The 23,493-nt window shown below is 43.6% G+C and overlaps 1 protein-coding gene and 2 long non-coding RNA genes across 4 annotated transcripts in view; 1 reads left to right on the top strand and 2 right to left on the bottom strand.

Moving 5' to 3' along the window:
* The window catches only part of LOC125965618 (uncharacterized), a 129,907-nt gene that overhangs the window by 2,225 nt on the left and 104,189 nt on the right, over positions 1-23,493 (top strand). The window lies entirely within an intron of this gene.
* GLB1 (galactosidase beta 1) overlaps positions 1-23,493 on the bottom strand; it is an 89,858-nt gene that overhangs the window by 12,937 nt on the left and 53,428 nt on the right. For both annotated transcript variants that reach the window (XM_004279697.3, XM_033405480.2), the window contains 5 exons: positions 19,251-19,325; positions 16,439-16,528; positions 13,031-13,144; positions 11,284-11,415; positions 9,141-9,380 (listed from right to left, as the gene is read on the bottom strand). In XM_004279697.3, coding sequence (XP_004279745.1) covers positions 9,141-9,380; positions 11,284-11,415; positions 13,031-13,144; positions 16,439-16,528; positions 19,251-19,325 — 651 coding nt within the window. The remainder of the gene's footprint in view (positions 1-9,140; positions 9,381-11,283; positions 11,416-13,030; positions 13,145-16,438; positions 16,529-19,250; positions 19,326-23,493) is intronic.
* On the bottom strand, positions 1,802-9,132 carry LOC125965613 (uncharacterized). Its single transcript, XR_007479702.1, has 2 exons — positions 8,341-9,132; positions 1,802-4,524 (listed from the first exon to the last, which is right to left on the bottom strand). It is a non-coding gene; the product is annotated as an uncharacterized LOC125965613 (long non-coding RNA).

The raw sequence follows: 23,493 nt of genomic DNA, 5'->3' as shown, positions 1-23,493 counted from the left end.
AATGGTGGACCCACTCCCAGTGGAGGATGATCAAGGAGACAGAGTGGAAGGGCAAGGGGGTCAGTGCATTGATGGCCCTTAAAAAAATGGTGGTTGGGCTTCCCTGGTGGCGCAGTGGTTGAGAGTCTGCCTGCCAATGCAGGGGACACGGGTTCGTGCCCCGGTCCGGGAAGATCCCACGTGCCGCGGAGCAGTTGGGCCCGTGAGCCATGGCCGCTGAGCCTGCGCGTCCGGAGCCTGTGCTCCGCAACGGGAGAGGCCACAGCAGTGAGAGGCCCGCGTACCGGAAAAAAAAAAAAAAATGGTGGTGATGTCTACGCAGGATAGGGAAGAACTGCGGCCTTAATGGTGGAGCTTCAGGTCATCCATAAGATCCAAGAGTAGGCTTGGGAGGCATGAGAGTTTGAGGGATAGAAATATGTGGCCAGAGAGAGGATGGTAGAGCTTAAAATTCCGGAGTTATATTCATCAAGAAATACAATATGGGGGCTTCCCTGGTGGCGCAGTGGTTAAGAATCCGCCTGCCAATGCAGGGGACGCGGGTTCGAGCCCTGGTCCGGGAAGATCCCACATGCCACGGAGCAACTAAGCCCGTGCGCCACAACTACTGAGCCGGCGCTCTAGAGCTCGTGAGCCACAACTACTGAGCCTGTGTGCCACAGCTACTGAAGCCCACACTACTAGAGCCTGTGCTCTGCAACAAGAGAAGCCACCGCAGTGAGAAGCCGGCACACTGCAATGAAGAGTAGCCCCCGCTCACCGCAACTAGAGAAAGCCCATGCACAGCAACAAAGACCCAACACAGCCATAAATAAATAAATTAATTAAAAAAAAAAAAAAAGAAATACCATATGCTTCAGCCATAAACCAAGTCTCAATAAACTTAAGAAGATTTTGCAACCATCACCACAATTTAATTTTGGGACATTTCCATCACCCCAAAAAGAAATCCCATACCCATCTGCAGTCATTCTCTATTCCCACCCTCAGTCGTAGGTGACCATTCACTTACTTTCTGTCTCTACAGATTTGCCTTTTCTGAACCGATTCATGCAAATGGGATCATACAATATGTGGCCTTCTATGATGGCTTCTTTTACTTAGCATAATGTTTTTCAGATTCATCCATGTTGTAGCCTGTATCAGTAGTCTGCTCCTTGTTACTGTGGAATACCATTCCATTGTATGAATATTGCACAGTTTATTTATCCATTCATCGGTTGATGGACATTTTGAATTATTTCCAATTCTTGGTTATTTTGATAATGCTACTATGAATATTTGCATGTAAGTCTTTGTGTGCACATATGTTTTATGTCTCTACCTAGGAGCAGAATTGATGAATCCTATGGTAGTTTTATATTTAACCCTTGAAGAAGCTGTCACACTGTGTTCCAAAGTGTTTGTACCATTTTACATTTCCACTAGCAATGTAGGAGGTTTCCCATTTCTCTACATCCTTGTCAACATTTGTTCTTGTCCATCTTTCATTATTATAGCAATTCTAGTGGGTATAAAGTGGTATTTCATTGTGGTTGATTTGTACTTCCTTAATGATGTTGAATATTAAGCATCTTTTCATGTACTTATCAGCCATTTGTATATCTTCTTTGTTGAACTATCCATGCAAGTCCTTTGCCCATTTTTTGATTGGGTTGGTTGTCTTCCTATTATTGAGTTATACGAATTTTTATATATTCTAAAATCAAGTCCTTTGTCAGATATATGATTTGAAAACATTTTCTGCCAGTCTGTGGCTTGGATTTTCATTTTCTTAATAATGTTTTTTGAAGGGAAAACATTTTCAATTTTTTTTTTTTTTTTTTTTTTGCGGTACGCAGGCCTCTCACTGTTGTGGCCTCTCCCGTTGCGGAGCACAGGCTCCGGACGCGCAGGCTCAGCGGCCATGGCTCAGGAGCCCAGCCGCTCCGCGGCATGTGGGATCTTCCCGGACCAGGGCACAAACCAGCGTCCTCTGCATCGGCAGGCGGACTCTCAACCACTGCGCCACCAGGGAAGCCCAACATTTTCAATTTTGATGAAGTCCAATTTATCCATTTTTTCCTTTAAGGATCATGTATTAGGTGTCAAATATAAGACATCTTTGCCTCACCCAAGATCATGAAGATTTTCCTCCTTCTTCCAGAAGTTTTATAGAGGAATTAAATTAGAAATCAAAAATAAGATATGCTTTAAAAAATGCACAAATATATGAAAATTAAACAACACACTTCTAAATAATCCATGGTTCAAAGAGATAATAAGGGAAATTAGAAAATATTTCAAACATAATGAAAATATATGTCCATAAACATGTAAAAAGCAAACATTATAAAAGGGCATTTATTAAACACATGCCATGTGCCTCGTCTCTTCCAGCTTTTTTTCCAGTATTTTTTTCTTCTTCTCCTTCAGAGTTAAACTTCTCAAGAAGAATGTTTATCTTCAAGTATCTGTATTTATTCATGTGTTCATGTCCTCCCCCTACACTCCTCAGTAGAAGGCCATCTGGCTTGCAATGCTTCACTCTGCTGGCTTAGCCCTTACTGAGGGTCCCCATGACCCCCTGGTGCTAAATCCAGCAGAGATGCTTCTGTCTTCATCTCACTTGTCCTCTTGGCAGCATAAATGTTGTTCTCCTCTCATTTTTTGGTCTCTCCTCCTCACTTTCTGTCATGCTTGTGTCTCTCAAAGATCAGTCTGAGGTCTTGCTTTCTTCCTTCTTCATCCTCTCTCCTTATTCCATGTCTTCAACAACCATCCATACACAAATGATCTCATATGTATGTTCCCAGCCCAGATCCCTCCTCTGAATCCCCACCCATAAATCCAACAGCCTCCTTGTGTACCTTCTCTCCACTGTTCTCCAAGGCATCTCTAACTCAGCTGTCCACATCCAGACTCATGATTTTGCTCTTCCAGCCCAAGTCCTCTTCTGAAATTTCTTCTTTCAGTAAATGGTACCATCTGCCCAGATGCAAGCCTAGAACCTCAGAGTCATCTGATACATCCTTCTTTTTAAATCCCTATATCCGATCTGTCATTACATCTTATTGATTTAACTTTAGTCTCTCAATGAAACTATGGTCCAGCCTCCTAGACAGTTTCCCTGAATCCACATGCACCCTCAACCAACCTATCCTGGGGTCACAGAGGCTCATCACATCACAATCGTGCCATGTCTCTCTGCTGCTTCAGTGATTCTCAACAGAAAGACCAAACCTTAATATGGTTTAATTGGCCTGTCCTGATCTGGTCTCTACCCGCTTTCTAGCCTCTTCTCTGAACCACACTCCCTTTTCTCTGTGTTCCATACATTTCAGTCTTTATCAGTTCCTCACACTGGCCACTTTCCCCTCTAACCACATGGCCTTTGCACATGCTGTCTCCTCTGCCTGGAGCATGTTTCCCTCCCCTTTCTGCCACGTTAATTCCTATTCAACACTCCTACCTCTGTCAAGCATCATGATCCCAGGTAAGGCTTCCCTGACCTCCCTGACAAGGTCAAATGCCCAATTATTATCAACCTCCATATTTCTTCTTAGCACCCATTGCAGCTGCAGTTCTATCATTTAATTTGGGTGATTATATGATTTGGGTTGGCTGCCCCAACAAGACTTTAAGTTCCATGAGGGCAAGAACCATATCTGGTTCTATTCATTATTGTATAATTAGCACCTGGCACAAAGTTTGGGCACACAGTAGTGAAATGGAGCAAGACCCTATGGTCCTTCCCCACCATGTCCTCAGCCTGCCTTTTGTCTCTAGAAAAATTTTAGCCAAAGGATAAGGTTAATCAGAGAAGTGAGAAAAATACAGAAGCAAAGGAAAACAATCAAATAGGACAAAACAATAATAGTTTAGTCATTAAGCAAAATCAAGGACCTTTAGTTTGGGACTTCCCTGGTGGTCTAACGGTAAAGAATCCGCCTTACAATGCAGGGGAAGCGGGTTCGATATCTGTCAGGGAACTAAAATCCCACATGCCACAGGGCAAATAAGCCCACGCGCCACAACTACTGAGCTCACTTGCCTCAACTAGAGAGCCTGTGTGCCACAAACTACAGAGCCCACGTGCCTTGGAGCCTGCGCGCCACAACTAGACAGAAGCCCACGTGCAGCAAGGAAGAGCCTGTGCACTGCAACTAAGACCCAACACAAGCCAAAAATAAATTTAAAAATAATAAATAAATCTTAAAAAAATGTTAAAAAAAGGACCTTTAGTTCCTCCTCAAGGGCTATAGATAATATTCTAAGCCATGTCCTGTGAGCTGTCTTATAGATACTGAAATCTCCACCAGGTGGAAGAGGTTAACTACACGAGGACCAGACTGTAGCCATCACATAAGCTGTCACAATTCAGAGAATTGGCCTCAAGGAAATGGTTACAAACCGACCCTGGAGCTGAAGATTAACTGTACTTAAAACAATCAAGATGATGGTGGTCAGACCACCACAGGACCAATTTCAAGACAACTGTCAGAGCTGACTGTGCTGTTTCTATATGTAGCCCCCTCCGTCCACCTATAAAAGCTCTTGCCCCCTGATTGTCAGTTGGAGTGTGGGGGAAGTCGGCTTTGGACAGGAGTCTGCCCTCCCCACCACTTGCCAGCCTTGGAAATAAAGTAAACTTTCCTTTCCACCAACCTTGCCTCTTTATTGGCTTTTGAGCAGTGAGCAGCTGGGCCCACCTTTGCTAACAGATTTTGGCTCCCAATGTGAAGCTGCACTCTCACAATATCTGGCTCCTTGGAGTTTTCTCCAGCACAGCTGCCACCATGACGATGCACTGGGATGGCTGCAAGGAGCCCACTGCTCATGGTTCGCTGGCCCTGAGAGGGGGATTTCGGGGTGTTCCTAGCAGCTGCCAAAACCATTTGTTTCGGGGCTCCTCCCTGTTTCTCCCCTGCTCGCCGCTGGCTGCCAACGTACGCTTTTCCTTGGTGGAACAGAAAGATGCCTCTGGACGAGCTGACGAGCTCCAAGACCAAGGTAAGTTCACTGGTGTGCACCTGGGCAAACTTCTCTTTTGAGCATGAGGTGCTATTTGGGCATTTTGCCAATTGGTTCTGATGTGTGTCTGATGTTGAGAACCATATGTGAGCACTGAGTGTCATTTGGGCATTTTGTCAATTGGTTCTGATGTGTATCTACCATTGAAGACCGTTTGTGTTGGAAAGTGTTTGTTTGGGACTCCGTATTGGGCATTCTCTCAGAGGATCTGTGACAGTTCTGTCTTCTGGTGTGTGAGTGTGTATTCCATTTGTGTCTTTGGTATTCTTGTTGCCTTTTGTAAAATGAGAAATTCAGGTTCAGTTCATTAGAAAGATTTTAGCTATGACACTGTGACTAAATAAAAAGAAAGATGATTTCTTAAAACACCGTGTGGCCACCAACAGTATTCTTCAAACTCCGAAAAAAATTGGTTAAGATGAAATTCTTTTGAAATTCCAAAACTGGTTATTTTTGTATATGTAGTTAGAGAAAGCTAGCTTGATAAATACTTTTTTTTTTCTCAGAATTCTGACCCTGAGAGAACAAAAATATGCTTAGGAGAAAGTTTGAAGTTAACTCTTACCACATCCTTGAAATACAAACACAGCTCACTTTGCCTGAGACTTCAGCCTTGGGTTAATTAATAGAACTTCAAGCCAAAAAAAAAAGAAAAAAAGAAAAAAAAGGAGAGGAAAGAGGACTTAGGTGTATTAAACATACATCTGGTACCACATTAAAGAGAAATTGTGCATGAAAAAAATGTATGTTTTTAGAGGTTATGGAATACGTTCTTAAGTTTGCCAATCAGAAAATGCTGGTATAACAGTTCAATTACTTGTTTCTTAGTTTTATTAAGGTTTTAAAGGGTTAAAAATTGTAATATGTAAAAATGATAAGGGAAACATTTCAGTATGTAAAGCAAGTAGGATGTGTGTTGTTGGCAAGAGAAAATATAAAAAATGGAGATATTTTTGTTTTCTGTTTTTTTTTTTCCTTTGGCCATGCCATGTGGCACGCTGGATCTTAGTTCCCCAACCAGGGATCGAACCTATGCCCCCCGCAGTGGAAGTGTGGAGTCCTAATCACTGGACTGCCAGGGAATTCCCTGGAGATATCTTTGTTGAGGGATAAGAGGAGAATAATTTTGTCCTAAAGCTGGTTGCTTCTGGATGGGAAAAAAATAAGGGACAAATTAATATGGATACAGAAAGTATCCTGTTTTTGTAAAAGAAGGTATTTTGAGAAAAGAATTTTGTACGTTGTTAAGATCGATTAAGATTAGATTGAATTTAATTATGTAAATGAATTTTGTTATTAACAGTAAGCTGGTACAAGGTGGGAATCTGGTTTTCTCTCTGTTAAGAGAACAAAGTTTTCCTGGAATATTGAGCTGCTTTTGAAAACAGATTGTAAGTTTCTTTATCTATCTAATTTTGAGTTTTCCAGAGGGCCCCTGAGGAAACTCAGAGAGAAATATTGATAAGGAATTTGAAGAATTCTAATGGAAAGCTACTGTTTTTCTTCTAACTATACTTCTGACCCCAATGTTCAGGATGGAAAAAAAAGTTTAATGAAGTTGTCACAGAGTATAACTACTAATGATGTGTATCACTGCTGGCTTTAAGTTTACTGCTTAAAGCACGTGTACAATGTTTGTGTGACGACTGGGTATAACTGATAAAATGTATAGCCTATAAACTGTTTCCCCATCAACACACTTTTCTGTACTTGTTTGTTATGTCTGATTAGTTTTCCCCCAATGTAGATGACTAGACAAATATATAAACAAAAAGTGGGTCTAGCACTGAGGGACATGAATGGACCCAGAGTAGGCAACTGAGCCACTATGGCAACTGAGCCACTATGGCAACTTGGAAAAATACATTGATTATCAATGTTTTCTATTTACAATTGAAAGGGGAAAATGATAGAAGAAATTTCACATATTGAGGTATGGGGAAGTCATTCTGTCTTATACCTGATTTAATTTGAACTTTAGGCTAACCAAACAGCCTGTTTATGGCCTATTAAACATACACTGTACATCCACTTTAACCATTAAGGAAAAAAATACATTCAGAGAATAGTACAAAAATATGTTTTGGGGCTTCCCTCGTGGTACAGTGGTTAAGAATCTGCCTGCCAATGCAGGGGACACAGGTTCGAGCCCTGGTCTGGGAAGATCCCTCATGCCGCAGAGCAACTAAGCCCGTGGGTCACAACTACTGAGCCTGTGCTCTGGAGCCTGCGAGCCACAACTACTGAGCCCACATGCCACAACTACTGAAGCCTGCACGCTTAGAGCCCGTGCTCTGCCACAAGAGAAGCCACCGCAATAAGAAACCTGTGCACCACAACGAAGAGCAGTCCCCACTTGCTGCAACTAGAGAAAGCCGTGCACAGCAACAAAGAACCAAAGCAGCCAAAAGTAAATAAATAAAATGAATAAATTTATTTAAAAAGCTGATCGTTTAAAAAAAAAACATTTTGATTATTATCCTCATTGCAATATGTCTACTAATTTTCAAATGTTTGTCCAGGTACTATGACAAGGCAATCAAAGACAGAGGCAATGTTTTCATAATACAAAATATTGATGCTAAGCTTGGAACACGAAATTATTTCCAACTCTGTGTCCATTCCCCAAATTAGGCAGCACTAGGCCCTATTTCAGCAGGAAGTAGCCAGAACAGTTGTCACCCCATTCCCTCAAAGATTTGGGGGAAATTGGAACAGAAATGGAACTAAAACCAAGTTCCTCTGCCAAGTTTATGATTAATCTCTCTATCCAAAACTTTATTCCCTTTCTTGTTCTATACCTGTCCCTCATCAAGATTGGGGAGTATCAAAGGAAAGGGGGGATTGAAATGGAGCAGGACCCTATTGTCCCCGCCCCATGTCCTCCACCTGCCTTTTGTCTTGTAGAAAAACTTTAGCCAAAGGATAGGTTTAATGAGAGAAGTGGGAAAATACAGAAGCAAAGGAAAACAATCAAATAGGACAAAACATTAATACTTTAGTCATTAAGCAAAGTCAAGGACTTTAATTCCTCATCAAGGGCTATAGATAATATTCTGAGCCATGTTCTGTGAGCTGTCTTATAGATACTGAAACCCCCACCAGGTGGAAGAAGTTAACTACACGAGGACCAGACTGTAGCCATCACATAAGCTGCCACAATTCAGAGAATTGGCCTCAAGGAAATGGTAACAAACTGACCCTGGAGCTGAAGATTAACTGTATTTAAAACAATCAAGATGAAGGTGGTCAGACCACCGCAGGGCCAATTTCAATATGACTGTCAGGCTGACTGTGCTGTTTCTATATGGAGCCCCCTCCGTCCACCTATAAAAGCTCTTGCCTGCTGATTGGGGGCAGGGGGGAGTCAGCCTTTGGGCAGGAGTCTGTCCTCCCCACCCCCAATTGCTGGCAACCAAAATAAAGCAAACTATCCTTTCCACCAACCTTGCCTCTTTATTTGGCTTTAGAGCAGCAAGCAACTGGACCCACTCTTGGTAACAGTGGCCACTAGATATTTGTTGAACGAATAACTGAGTCATGATAAGGGCATCTAGGATGAAAACAGGACTTGGAAGTGGAGAAGACAATGGTGAAAGAAGACATGCTGATGTCTTCAAAGAATAAAGGAGAGTGAGCAGGCAGTAAAGTGGCCAAGGGAGAGCTGAGGATCGTACCGACAGTGGTGGATGCCCCAGGGCACAGGGGCACTTTCACACGGAGGTGGGGGTGTTCTGAGAGTATAGAGTTAGGCATGAACAAGAGAAAGCAGGTTCCCCAGATATTCACCCCTTTGCCTGGGCCAGATTTTCTTCAGGATAAAGAAGAAGGGCTCCTCCTAGGCACTTTCCAAGGGGACTATGATTTTTCTTAGAGGAAGGAGGAAGTCTCTAAAGGAAGTTGTCAGTCAATGAAAATGGGGTAGATGGTGTACCTTCATGCTGACCATTGCATCTTCAAAGATCTGCCATGGTCCTGCTCCTGAGAAATGGGTAAACTTCCAAAGAAAACCCTCCACTCTCAGACTCACACAGCATCCCATTAGCAGCTCTTTTTGATTCTCAATCAGAGACTGAAAACCAGATGTCTGAGGCCTGAATTCAAACACTTCCCATGAAGACACATACCTTGGTCCATCCGGAAAACTGGATAAAGGTGTCCTGGGGCAAGTCTGGGATCCCACTGGGAATAGAGAAATTAGCCACATAAAAGGCCGGGAGTGTGTAGTCAGATGGGCTGTGGGCACAGCTGCTGTCATGGCCATCCCAGGTCCCCAGGTGGCTGCGTACTGCATCCTCCATGTCCAGTGGGAAGATCTCCCAGTTGGTGAGGATATTGGAATCAAGAGTCAGGTTAGAAATAAGACCCTGTAAAGGAGAAACAGAGCAATGAGCTGGGGGTGGGGGTGGAGGTTGGCTTGAAGTGACTCTGTGTTCCAGCCCTGAATTCCTGGGAAAAGCAAACTGGGATATGAAACACAAACAGTATATGCAGACTCAAACGGTGTGTACATCAAAGGGACAGATCTGGCTTGAGGCCAGAGCTTTTCATCCCAAATCCCCAATCTTCAGTGTTTGGTTCAGAGACACTGCTAGAATGGAGGAAATGATGGAATTTGAGGATGAGAGAGTGAGTGGAGGGGGGGATGCAAAAGAACATCCAGCCCACTGTAAAAGGATAGAAAGGGCCGTGATGATGATAGGGAGCCTCAGACTCACATTCTGAAGTTGCTCTATTTGTCCAGCAGGGGCAGGGGCCTGGGGTGTCCAAGACACCAGCCACTGCATCGAAGCCTTTGCTCATGGTTTATCTGGCTTTCTCTTCCCAGCCTTTTAAAAAATTAATTAATTATTGGCTGTGTTGGGTCTTCATTGCTGTGCACAGGCTCTCTCTAGTTGCAGGGAGCGGGGGCTACTTTTCATTGTGGTGTGCAGGATTCTCACTGTGGTGGCTTCTCTTATTGCGAAGCACGGGCTCTAGGTGCACGGGCTTCAGTAGTTGTGGCACGTGGGCTCAGTAGTTGTGGCTCGCGGGCTGTAGAGCACAGGCTCAGCAGTTGTGGTGCACGGGTAAGTTGGTCCACAGCATGTGGGATCTTCCCGGATCAGGGCTCGAACCTGTGTCCTCTGCATTGGCAGGCAGGTTCTTAACCACTGTGCCACCAGGGAAGTCCCTCTTCCCAGCCTTTTATGAGGGGAACTTCTCCAACCCAGTGGGATCCCAAATTAGTCCCAGGACACTTCTCAATATCAAGCCTCAATTGTCCAATTAGTAATTCAATAGGCATTAACAAGGCAGCTGGGTGCTAGGTCCTGGGGACTTAGACACCTCATAAGAGTCCCCATCACTCTATAGGTCAGCATGGCCTGTGACAGCCAAGCAGGAAGGCCACTAATTACAGCCTGAGCACAAGGACTGTAACAGGGACATTTCTACTGGAGACAAAAGTGGCCCCTGTATAGCTATTCCCTAAGAGTGTCACTGCCTTGCCTCCGAGGTGTCACCAGGAGGGTCAGGAAATAGCCCCAGACACCTGTCCTCTCCTAGAGTGGGTGGTACCATCATTCCCTCAGTGAAGACTTCCCTCCTCTAGCAGATGGTGAGCTACCCACGGGGTCGTCCATATCTCAACATCCTTGCATCCCCCAAAGCGCCTCACGGAGCATGTGCACAGACTATGAACTGCACAAATGTTTGCTGAATAATGCTCTCAAAATGTACATTAGAAAAATGTATTTGCACTAGACACCTAGGCACAGACTAACCAACAGAAGTGAGAGGCAGTGCACCAAGGGGAAGGTTCTCTGCAATTCAAGAGTTTGTCCTGGTTCATCCACATCCATAAAACAGAGCAGACCGAATGCTAAGCTGGCTTTGTTGGCAAGGGAGTGCCTTTTGCGACCTCAGTGGGTTTTTTAAGCAAAGGAAAAGCATGGTGCAGTGGCTTTCTCCTCCTGTTTCTTACTAAAGGATGACTGAATTCAAACGCAAAGGAAGGCTTCTGTTTGCAAAGCTCAACTTTCTCATCACCTGCAGAGGAAAACAGTTCTTCAAAATAACCCAACTTCTAGGTTGCAAAACAAATCAGGGTAGGTTCACTCATCAAATACGGAAACGTGGGTGTGCTTTTAAAAATTACTTCTATGTGAACAGGGCTGGAGGTAAAGAGTGTATGTGGGAGAGTTTTTAAATGCATTTACAGAAACTTCCCTAGTGGCTTAGGCACAGGTCAACCTTTGAACCTCACTCCTACAGGGAAGCTACGCCTACCTTAAAATCGTTGATAGAATTGCCGTAGTTCACACGCCCCATGTTCTCCACCAGGAGGTCCAGGGTGGCTCCAGCTTTCCCTGTTATGTTCAGGGTGATCACAATATTTCGCTCAAGGACTCCGTGGGGGACCTGTCAGTTCAATGCCAAATGAGAGTTAACTAGGGTGGGAGGGTCAGCAGAGAGGCAGCCCGCTCAGTTAGTTCAGCACTCGTTTTCCTGCCTGGAAGTGTCACCAGACTTGGGAGGAAATGCTCTGATGGCTCCTTTGCCCAAGTTACTGGCCAGATGCCCACGTTCCAGAAATCACTGCTTTCTACACAAGAAGGTCAGCAGACTCAGCTCCCAGCAAGGAAGGGGCAAGGCTGGTTTCCTTAGCTCTGGGATGTTTTGTTGTGCATCTATTTCTATTTTTAAATTTTGTATTTATTATTATTTTTTATTTTTATCTTATTATTATTTTTTTAATATTTTGGCCCCACTGCACGGCATGTGGGATCTTGGTTCCCTGACCAGGGATCGAACCTGCGCCCGCTGCAGTGGAAGCTCGGAGTCCTAACCACTGGACCACCAGGAAAGTCCTTTATTTTTTATTTTTTAAATTAAATTTTTATTTTGTATTGGGGTGTAGTTGATTTACAACATTGTGTTCATTTTAGGTGTACAGCAAAGTGGTTCAGTTATACATACATACGTATGTATTCTTTTTCATATTCTTTTCCCATATAGGTTATAACAGAGTGTTGAGTAGCCCGTGTATCTATTTTTAACAGAAAGAGGATAGAGGCAAAAATTCCAGGGGAAGATTCCTAGTACAGGAACCTCTTCACGTTCTCACAGCAAAAAGGCAGTCACAAAAAGTAGCTTCTAAACAACATGGAGAGAGGAGACAAAATCAGACAAACGAGATAAAATCAGTGAGTTAGGTGGAATAGTCTCACTTCAAAATACCTGACATGATGCATTAACCACAAAGATGAAATAATAAAATGAGGGGAAACAACAGGTATTTTAGCAGCAACATATTCCTGGTTTTGTTAAATGCAAGATTAAAAAAAAAAAATGACCGTAATTCACTAAGACAACCCCCAGATTGAAATTTTAGGAACTGCTGCCAGTATACACATAATGTCTTAGACACTTGCTGCCGCTGAAATTAAAGCCGCGAATGACAACAGAATGGAAATACTTTCATTTAAAATTTTCTGAACAAGTTTTCTTGGTTAGGAAAAATCTCTTCGTGTGTTTTTTTTCACATGATTGTTTCAGTGAGAGGAAGGGAAATCCTAAAATTTTATCTTTACTTTGCTACAAAACCAAAGCCTTTGTGTCTTTTTGCTCTAATTATCAGGAACAAGCCGACAGAATATAATCTCTCATGTAATGAAGACCCACAGTTACATGAGTCATCCGGGGTGTACAACCAGGAGCAAAGAAGACATGGGTGACACACATGGTCAATCAGAGGGGATGGCCCTGCATTTGGGGCAACCAGGAAGCTTTCCGAGGAGGTGGGGCCTTAAGCACAGTCCTGCGGTTCGGATGGGTGAGGGGGTGTATCTCAGGTAGACAGAGCACAGGTGAGGCTACCTCAGCAAGCAAGGGGCGGAGCTAAGGGGCATCACGAGGAGGGGTAGAGCCTGAGGATGGAAAGGCAGCAACGGCCTTGACTGTCATGTTACCAAGTGCAACCCACAAACCCCCTCTCCCGTGGGGGCAGACCCACAAGTACAGAGAGAATTCTTACCCCATCCACAGAGACGTAGGCCCGATCATGGACGCCATTGAAGGGCGAAGAGAGGGGTGTTGGGTCGCTGCAGTCTTGAGGAAGTGTTGTTCGGTACAGCACAAACCCAAAGTACTGGTTAGAGAAGGATGCAAGAAAAAGACATCACTCTTGCCATTCACGTTAGGAGAACTTGGTCACCCTCAATCTGTGTGAAAGTGACATTTCTAAAACCAGAGGAATGAAATGCTTCCCCAGCCTCGGCAAAAATTCCATCTGAGAGAAGGGAACCGGCTTCATCTTTGGGTCATAGAATAAAACTATCACAGCAGCGAACTGCAAAGAAGCCTGAAGAGTGTTTTGTCAAACGTCACCTCCCCTCCCACAAGAGGGAACTGGGCCCTGGAATGTGTTAAGTGATTTGCCCAGAATCACTCAGGGGGATCCCATCCTATATATCCCAAAGTTATTTCTGTTACCTCAAAAACCAGAACCGCGGGCTTCCCTGGTGGTGCAGTGGTTGAGAGTCCGCCTGCCGATGCAGGGGACACGGGTTCGCGCCCCGGTCTGGGCCGCGGAGCGGCTGGGCCCGTGAGCCATGGCTGCTGAGCCTGCGCGTCCGGAGCCTGTGCTCCGCAACGGGAGAGGCCACAACAGTGAGAGGCCCGCGTACCGCAAAAAAAAAAAAACAAAAAAACCAGAACCAAAGACAACAACAACAAAAGGCAAATGGCAACAGAATGCTCGGTAAAACATTCTCCAGATTCTTGGGCCAAATCCGCTCTAACATACAAAACAAGAGTCAATCAGAAACTGTTTAAAGTGGAGGCACGAGGGAAACCGACAGGGATGGGGGTGTAACCTGTCGCTAAGTCAGTAAGTACTTTGAGAGCTGGGATCCCTGGTCCGAAAGGAAGGCCCCAACCGTCAGCCTCGGTTCGTGGCTTCCTGCTGTGGCCATTAGCTGGGGGAGGTGGATAAATCCTGAGTCATACAAGAGAGCCCAAATGGAAATCCAGCAGGGAACAGAGACAAAGTTCCCTATTCCTCGGGCCCCAAAAGAAAGTGCACCCCAGGTAAGTGGAGAGATGCCTTGCAGGAGTGGAAGGAAAACGCTAACACACGTTCGTGTGTTGCAGGAAAGTGCTGAACTCAAGAAATGCTATTGCTGTCGCCAGCCAAACCTTCAAGTGCAAGGATGCCTCCCTCCCAGACTCCAAATCTCCATCTCTCTCTTGTTTTTATCTTTTGAAAGTACCAAAGTGGTGAGTCCTAACTCAGAGGCCGAGGAAAACTTAGCCAGGGGTTTCCAGGAGGGGAGCAGAAGCTGAGATGCTCCCTGCAAAGGCAAAGCTGAGGCCTCTGGGGATGGGGTGGGGGGCAGCTGCAGGGGTACCAGGGCTGCACCCCAATCCCTGCAGCTGTGCCCGCCAAAGGGTTTGCTGGAAATAAATCTTCTATGGGCTTGTCTCAGATCTGAAACAGCCAGGGCCCAGGAGCCCCACCCGATCTGAGAGCACTGCCTTGGCCAAAGATGAGAGAGCAGAAGGGGTCTGAGGAAGAACAAGGGCTGCCGGTGTCTACACGTGAACCTGGGATTCACTTCCCAGGTTCCTACTGCTCTGTGTCGTGTCTTGTCTGATGTGCTCAGACCCTACTAGGTGGAGAAGACAGGTAGATGAAGACGTGGACGTACAGTCAGTGTGTGTTAGAACCAGAGAAAGAATCTACCCAACCCTAATGAAAAAGTGTGGGGTGGGGAGCTTAATTATTCATTCTTATTTATCACAAAGCAGTGCAGTTGGAGTGAAATCACAAGTATAACAATAGTAACTGGAGGCAAAATACGTTAAAGTGAGATCAGATGTGCTATTATTCCCTCGAGAAGGTGATCTCTCCGGGAAGTCAGAAAGGAGGGCCGAGATAACTTTCCATTTCAAAAAACAGGGCTGAGATCCTAAGTGATCAAACTGAACATTGAACCAAAGGCAAATGGGCATGGGCATCCTGAAATGGTGCCCTGAGAAGAACACATCACCGCTGTCACATTTGCGCCAAAAATGTTTCACTGAATCTAACCAGTGAGGGGCCGTATACAAAACTGGGCTGACCTCTTCAGACATGTTCATGTCATGAGAGAAAGAAAAAAAGACTCAGGAACCGTTTCAGATGAAAGAAGACAATGTGTGATCATGAACTGGAAACTGGACTGAAAGAAGACAATGTGTGATCATGAACTGGAAACTGGACTGAAAAAAAGTTAAGCTATAAAGGACACCATTGTAATGACCAGGGCTACCTGACTTTGGAATGTGTATTAGATAATAAGATTGTATCAATGCTCAATTTCTTCCTTTTTTTTAAAATAAATTTATTTATTTATTTATTTAAAAATTTTGGCTGCGTTGGGTCTTCATTGCTGCACGGGCTTTCTCTAGTTGTGGTGAGCTGGGGCTACTCTCTGTTGCAGTGCGCGGACTTCTCGTTGCGGTGGCTTCTCGTTGTGGAGCACAGGCTCTAGACACACGGGCTCAGTAGTTGTGGCTCACGGGCTTAGTTGCTCCGTGGCACGTGGGATCTTCCCGGACTAGGGCTAGAACCCGTGTCCCCTGCATTGGCAGGCGGATTCTTAACCGCTGTGCCACCAGGGAAGTCCCAATGCTAAATTTCTTAAGGGTGATCATTATTTATGGTCGTGTAGGATAATGTCCTTTTTAAAAATGTATGCTGTAATATTTAAAGGTGAAGTGTCATGATGTTGACAACTACCTCAAACTGCTGGAAAAAAAAAGCAGTTGACTGCGTATACACACAGAGAAAGATAAAGCAAGTGAAGTAACTGTTAACACTTGGTGAATCCAGGTGAAAGTTCTACGGGTGTTGTACTATTCTGGCAAGTTTTCCAAAATAAAAAGTTGGGGAAAACTTTTACAATAAAGATGGGGCTGTGGCCTGGAGATTAAACACACACACAGACACACACACACACACGATGTACTGTTCTTGTTCTCTTCAAAAGCAGGAAAAAGAATCTCTAATAACCTAATCTATTAAGTACACAGTCCTTCTACCTTTGAGCTAAGGACAAATAATTGTCTTTTTTGAGTAATAAAACAGTGGTTTTCCTCTGATACCTTATGCGAAAGATTAATTATGTCCTAAATATACTCAATTTATAGCTTGTACAGAATTATGCTGAAGCAGGTTGAGATACGACCTATCTGATAATAAGAAATGGGGGGAAAACACAGGAAAGATCAGCTCACCATGTAGTACTTAGAACTAAAGAGAGCGTGGAGATCCATGGTTAATTTATGTGGGGTCTGATTTATCTACTTACCGTTTTGGTCTCTGTGTTCAGAACAGGCAGTGCAGAAAGCACAATTTTGCAAGTAGAAAAAAGGTGAAGCATTACCTTTGAAGGCCTACCTGTTTCACCTGGATAAATGTCAAGGGATAAACGCTTTTTACGGGTCCAGAGGGACACAGAATGTCGAGAGCTTCCTCCACTGTCTTTAACTGAAAAGAAACAAAAGCGGCATTCACTCACTGTCACCCCTCCCTGGTAATCACAGTTGAGAATAACGTCATTGACCAACCCCTAAATAAATTGAAATGGTTCAAATTCTACTTAGTGCTGTCCCCCAGTCACCTTCAATCAATTCCATCTATTCCTTAACTCTGGATGAAAATTAACAGATGATAAACTTAAAAATAGTTTCAAACATACCTATCTGCAAACACAACCTCCTGTATATGAAAGGCCCTTAAAATGCATGAAAACCAAAGCTCCGTAAAGCCTTCCCACCACTCCCAATGAAGTAGCTCCGACTGTGCCCTCCTCTGAATTGGTCTGCAGCATGTTTCCCACGCCTGTATCACTTTCCAGTTGTTTATACCACTGCTGTCCTTGCTGACCGTCAGCTTCTTAAGGGCAGGGTCTGTACTGAGCTTACCTCCAATGCCAGCACAAGGAAGACACTCAATTCATACTTACGATTGTGTATTCTTGCAGCTCATGGTGTTTATTCTGATGCAATAACAACAATGATAATGGCTATGAGCTCTGGCTGCCTCACCAAACTCCAGGGGAGACATCACTTTACCCGCATACCTCACTGAATCCTCACAACACCGGGAAAAGCAGGCATTATGGTCCCTTTTTAGTAAAGAAGAAATGGGGCTCAGAGCAGCTCACTTGAATCAAGGCGCAGACAGGATTTGCAGTTAGGTTTGGCTCCAAACCCAGGGCTTTCCCTAATACGATACTGGTCAGGAATTTTTTTTTTTTTTTTTGGTATGCAGGCCTCTCACTGCTGTGGCCTCTCCCTTTGCGGAGCACAGGCTCTGGATGTGCAGGCTCAGTGGCCGTGGCTCAAGGGCCCAGCCGCTCCTCAGCATGTGGGATCTTCCCAGACCGGGGCACGAACCCACGTCCCCTGCATCGACAGGCGGACTCTCAACCACTGTGCCACCAGGGAAGCCCCGGTCAGGAATCCATCAATTCAGCTGAGTGGGTGCTCTCCCACTTGGACAACTAAAGGAACTCAACTCATGGTGAAAGCTTTTATCCTATATAACTATGTTCTACTTAAACTTCATTTAGTTATTTGCTATCTTCAATTGTACATATTTAGTTTCTGGTCTCACAATTTTCCTTCCTGGTAAACAAAATGTGCTCTGGTACTAAGGTAGCTATGTTTTAGCAATGTTGTTGTTTGAAACATTTGCAGTTATTTTCTGTTGCATAAAAATAAAATTTTCACAGCTCTGTAAAGACATAAACCGGGACTCTCCTGGTGGCACAGTGGTTAAGAATCACCTGCCAAGGGCTTCCCTGGTGGCGCAGTGGTTGAGAGTCCGCCTGCCGATGCAGGGGACACGGGTTCGTGCCCCAGTCTGGGAAGATCCCACGTGCCGCAGAGCGGTTAGGCCCGTGAGCCGTGGCCGCTGAGCCTGCGTGTCCGGAGCCTGTGCTCTGCAACGGGAGAGGCCACAACAGTGAGAGGCCTGCGTACCTCAAAAAAAAAAAAAAAAAGAATCGCCTGCTAATGCAGGGGACACAGGTCTGATCCCTGGTCCGGGAAGATCCCACATGCCGCAGAGCAACTAAGCCCATGCGCCACAACTACTGAAGCCCATGCACCCTAGAGCCCGTGCTCCGCAACAAGAGAAGCCACCACAATGAGAAGGTCATGCTCCGCAACGAAGAGTAGCCCCTGCTCGCCACAACTAGAGAAAGCCCACACGCATCAATGAAGACCCAGCACAGCCAAAAATTAAAAAAATTTTCAAAAAGACTCAAACCAACCCTTTCCTTAAGTAGTAGTAGCAATGAAGAAGTAGAAGATACTCCCTTTACAAGTGTGATTAAAGTTTGGTTAATCTAAAGCAAGATTCCTATCAGGCAGAGAGACCACATTCTTTGTAGATCATAACACACCCATCCGACACTAGGTGGAAAATGTTACAAGAGCTCAACCAACCAATGATACATCAAAGGGCTTCATGAATGGAAAAATTATACAATCATGTTTGGTATTTTGCTTAAAGATAAAAACTTATGATGCTATTTTAGAATTATCAAGATTCTTAAGAAATATGTAACTTTTTTTTCCTTGTGAGTTAACCCATGTAGGAGTTAGGGATTATCAGAGGGGAAAACCTGAAGACACAGATGGTCAAAACAAATTGATTTGGGCTACGTCACTCCTATCAAATGAAACCTCGCTTCTTTGTCTCTTTCCCTAGAATAAAATGGTCTTCACTCATATTTATGATTCATTTCTAGCTTTCCCCCCTGATTTCCCAATTACCATATAAGCCACGAGGACATAATTTTGAGATGGAGGGGAGTGTATAATTGAGGGTTAATGCCTGTGCCTTTTGAGAACCCCCTCTGAGAAAGGTGAATTATAGAAAAGAACATCACCAGCCATAACAATAAGGTGCACGTTATTCCCACAAGGGCTCCTAGTACTGCTTTTGACATGGATAATGGAACCAAAATGATCTAAGAATGCCCGCTCGTGCCCCATGTGCTCACCCTGTCAACATGCACACAGAGTCTCTCACCTCCCGTGTCCCTGTTTTCCCAGAAACATCATCCACCCCATCAGTCTCACAGAAAACAAGTTCACAGAAAAATAACGAACCGATTCCCCAGCATAACACTTTCACTCACGATTGCTGAATTCCACTTCCTCACTCTCAATGTTTCTGTCATTTTGTTTTTTCTTACCTTTTTCAGACCAACTTTTCCATATGCAAACTTCGGTGTGGATGGAGGGATAGGGCCTTCCGGTACTTTCTCAAACTATAAACCAGAGTGGAAAAAGACAGAAAAGAAAAACAGCTGTTAAACTCTCAGAAACATATCTATACAATTCATGTTTCAAAAGGAGGGTCAAAGAGTCAAACAACAGTGCCAGTGATTTTTGGAAAGGCAAAGGAACCAAAAACTCTCCCCAAAACAGAATCTAAGTGTGTATCTTTGCCTGTTCTTTAAGCTCCAGGAATCATTCAAATAATTATAGAACAAAAGACTTCAAACCGAAAGCAAAAACAAGTAGAGAGAATAAAGGTGACAGCAGAAGATTGAAGTGGAGGAGAAAAGGAAGAAGGTACATGGTAAAACGGACTCTGAAGGGAGGGAGTTTACAGTAGGAAAAGATGGTATTTGCAGATTAAATCTCATTGGTAGATTAAAGTTTTGTGTCAATGTTAAATTTGCTGTGGTTATATAAGAGCATATTCCTGCCTATTCTTACAAAATACACACTCAAGTATTTAGGGGTAAAGGGTCCTGATGTCTGCAACGCTCCAGAGGTTTAGGGAACACACGGGCTTGGCGAGGGGCAAATGATGACGCAAATAGAGTGAAATGTTGACAGGGGTGAATCTGGGTGTGGAATATACAAGTGTTCTTTGTAATATTCCTAGTCTTGAAACTTTTCTGTAAGCTTGAAATTATTTTTCAATAAAAAAATTTAGAAAATAAAAATATTTTATTTTCTAAATAAAATATTAAATATGTACACACACAGAGTCACACACACAATTTATATTAACATCAGAAGGTATGGGTGTAATTCCCAGGTCTTAAAAACGTCTATGTCCATCTGGAATCTCCAAGTAGGTTGTATTATGATCTGTCAGGATCCTTACAGTTCTTTCTTTCCTCCTTTCTCCCTTCCTTCCTTCCTTCCTCTCTCTTGCTCTCTCTGCTTCCCTTTTTAAAAGTAATAAAAAAGAAGAGGCTAAAACACTGCTATAGTAAAAAGCGATAGTCTCCTGACTCACTATTCTCTTAGTTCTGTTCTTCAGAGGAAACCATTTTAAAATCATTTAATTCTTCCAATATTTTGCTTCTTTTAGTCTCTAAATAATATACTCATCTGCTATTTCTTGTTCAATCAATTTAAAGCATGATTATTGATTTCTTTAATACATGGGATTTAGCTCAGCTGTACTCTTCTGGGTATCTCCCTTTCTTACCAATGTGGTTATGTCATTTTCACTTTCTCTACTGGTTAAATTTGTAGCTTTAAGTAATATCATATACTTATATCTCAGTTCTAACCAACTAAGACATCCCTTGTGTCCACACATTTAAAGATAAGGCCATTTGCACGCTTTGCTGAGCTCTCCTCTCCACTCCCACCTCCAAACCATCAACTTTACTTTTTACATTGTCAAGGTTAAAGGTCTAGTCTATAGCCATAAGTCCTCCCTTCAAGTGTACATTGACTCTAAATTAAAAATCAGGGCTTCCCTGGCGGTACAGTGTTAAGAATCCGCCTGCCAATGCAGGGGACACGGGTTCAAGCCCTGGTCCAGGAAGATCCCACATGCCGTGGAGCAACTAAGCCCATGTGCCACAACCACTGAGCCTGTGCTCTAGAGCCCGCGAACCACAACTACTGAGCCCATGGGCCACAACTACTGAAGCCCTCGCACCTAGAGCCTGTGCTCTGAAACAAGAGAAGCCACCTTAATGAGAGGCCTGTGCACCACAACAAAGAGTAGCCCCCACTCGCTGCAACTAAAAAGAAAGCCTGCATGCAGCAACGAAGACCCAACACAGCCAAAAAAAAAAAAAAAAATCACCAATGCTCACATTATTATAATTATATAAATATTGCTCTCTGCACAGCTAAGTGGCGGATATGTACTGGGATGGCATGTTCTCTCTCCTTGTAGATGATTTTTTTCTCTTCTTTTCCCTGGGGTTTCTAATTGCTTTCTTTTTTCTTGTCTGCCGTTAGGTTAACACCTCTTTAGGTTGTTCCAAATTTCCAGAGATGGTATCAAGTTTCTCCCACCACTCTTTTCCCCCCCTAGAAAACTTCCTACTGGAACCCTCAGTCTTCCTGCTCCAAGGCTTGACAGTCAAGGATTTTTTTTAAACTTTTATATTTTATTTATTTATTTATTGTCCCGCCGCATGGCTTGTGGTATCTTGATTCCCTGACCAGGGATTGAACCTGGGCCCACAGCAGTGAAAGCGCCAAGTCCTAACCACTGGACCACCAGCAAATTCCCTGAGAGTCCAGGATTCACCTTCATTATTCTTCTGGCTTTTCCCTCCTGTTTCTAGACTCTTATGACTTCCTCATTTCACTAGAGAAATCTCAAGTAACTTCCTAAGGACTGGTACATGGGAGGTAAACTTCCTGAATCTTTGCAATGTCTGAATATGTCACATTTAATTAATAATTTGGATGAGTATAGAATTCTATATTGAAAATCATTTTCCCTTAGAATGACAAGGGTACTGTTCTGTGTCCTCTATCACCTGCTGTGGCTCATGCCAGGCTCATTCCTGAAAAAGGTGACCAGCTTTTTCTCTCTAGAAGCTTGTAGGCTGTTTATGCTCGATGTCCTAAATTTTTATAAGGATGTGTCTGGATACATATATTTTTTACATTCATTATGCTAGGCAACTCAGATATCCTTTTCTGTTTTGGAAAAAAATTCTGTACTGTTTCTTTGATGTTTTCTTTTTCTCCATTTTTCCCCTTCCTTGTAAGTAACCTGCACATCCTAGATTCTTCCTCTGTATGTCTCATATATTCTCTCGTTTCCATCTCTGTCTTCTGGTTCTAATTTCTAGGATATTATTTTTAATTCCCAATAACTTTTTCTTGGTCTCCTTTATCCAAGTATCCTGTTCTTATTTTATGGATGCAATATCTTCTCAAATCTCTCTAAAGGATATAAATTTGAGAAAGTTTGCTTTGTTTTGTTTAAGATCTCTCCTGTCTCCTGAATTCTCTGTTGCCTTTAGGGTTATTTTTCTGTTTATTTCATCTTGGTCTTTCTCTTTCCCTTTGCAGGTTTTACGGATGTGCTCAAACGTCTGGCCGTCATCCTTCGTTGTCTATTCATATTTAACGGTAATGCAGATGAATGCGCTAGCATTTGCACACTCAGCTTCTCTCTGCCAGTCTTGCTCTGGGTACAGGAGCCAGGCTTGTGCAGTTGGGAGCTTTGTTTTAGGGTGACTTGGCAGGGAGTCAGACATAATATATGGGGTCTTTGCTCTGGGGCTGTTCTTTTTTTTTTTTTTTTTTTTCAAAAAAAAAATCCTCTGATTTTCTAACTGATAGAAAGATGCTTCCCTGATGGATAGTCTCTTTCAAAGTGGGGTGAAGAAATGAAGGACATGACAGGAAATATGTAGAGTTTCATCAGCCGTCCCATTTTCATCCTTTTCACTTCCACCCTTTCATTTCCATGCCTGCATTTCCAGGGCCCTGGTTCTCCAGGGTTCTTTAGGGCCGATCTCTCCCTGTTCCCTGTTCCTATAACCAACTCCCTTTCCATCATCACTGGGAACCTAGATTTTCTCATCCTACTTCTTCAGTCACCATTGCTCCACCTATTTTTGTTTCCCAGAAATCCGCTGAAATCTCTCATGCATGGACAGCTCCCCTCTTGTTGGCTTCATCAGGAAAAAAAAAAATCCTTTTTTATCATTTAGTAACATTTTGGAAGGGAGAAGAGACAAATATGTAGACAGACAGCCATCTTGAACTGGGAACCCTTTGTAGTTCTAATATTCTATGAGTCTATATTTCTGTGAAAAATTTTTTGAAAGACCATATTAAAAATGATCTTCATGACTCATAGTAACATGAATGTGAGGCCAGAGTTACTGCTAATCTTAGAGGAAGATGTAAGATCTCTCTTCCCAGCTTTCCCTGAAGTCTAGACCATATTCTTTCTTCTTTGTAAGCTGACCCACTCCATTCCCCCCCACCCCCATTCTGGTCAGTAAAATAAATAAACACAAATCCACAGAGGAGACCTGACAGCTGTACAACTCGTTTTCTGAGGTCCCCTATTCACTGCACATGGGAGTGACCATGGCACATCTACCTCCTGAGCCAGGACTGCAATCCCTCTACCACATTGGGAGAAAGAGTCACCGCACAGACACCTTTATTCAACCTACATTCAGCCAGTTCTCTCATCTCACA

This window comes from Orcinus orca, chromosome 10, assembly GCF_937001465.1.
Source record: "Orcinus orca chromosome 10, mOrcOrc1.1, whole genome shotgun sequence".
Classification (NCBI taxonomy): Eukaryota; Metazoa; Chordata; class Mammalia; order Artiodactyla; family Delphinidae; genus Orcinus; species Orcinus orca.
Note: the sequence above shows the minus strand (reverse complement) of the source record. Positions and strands in the feature narration are given on the sequence as shown.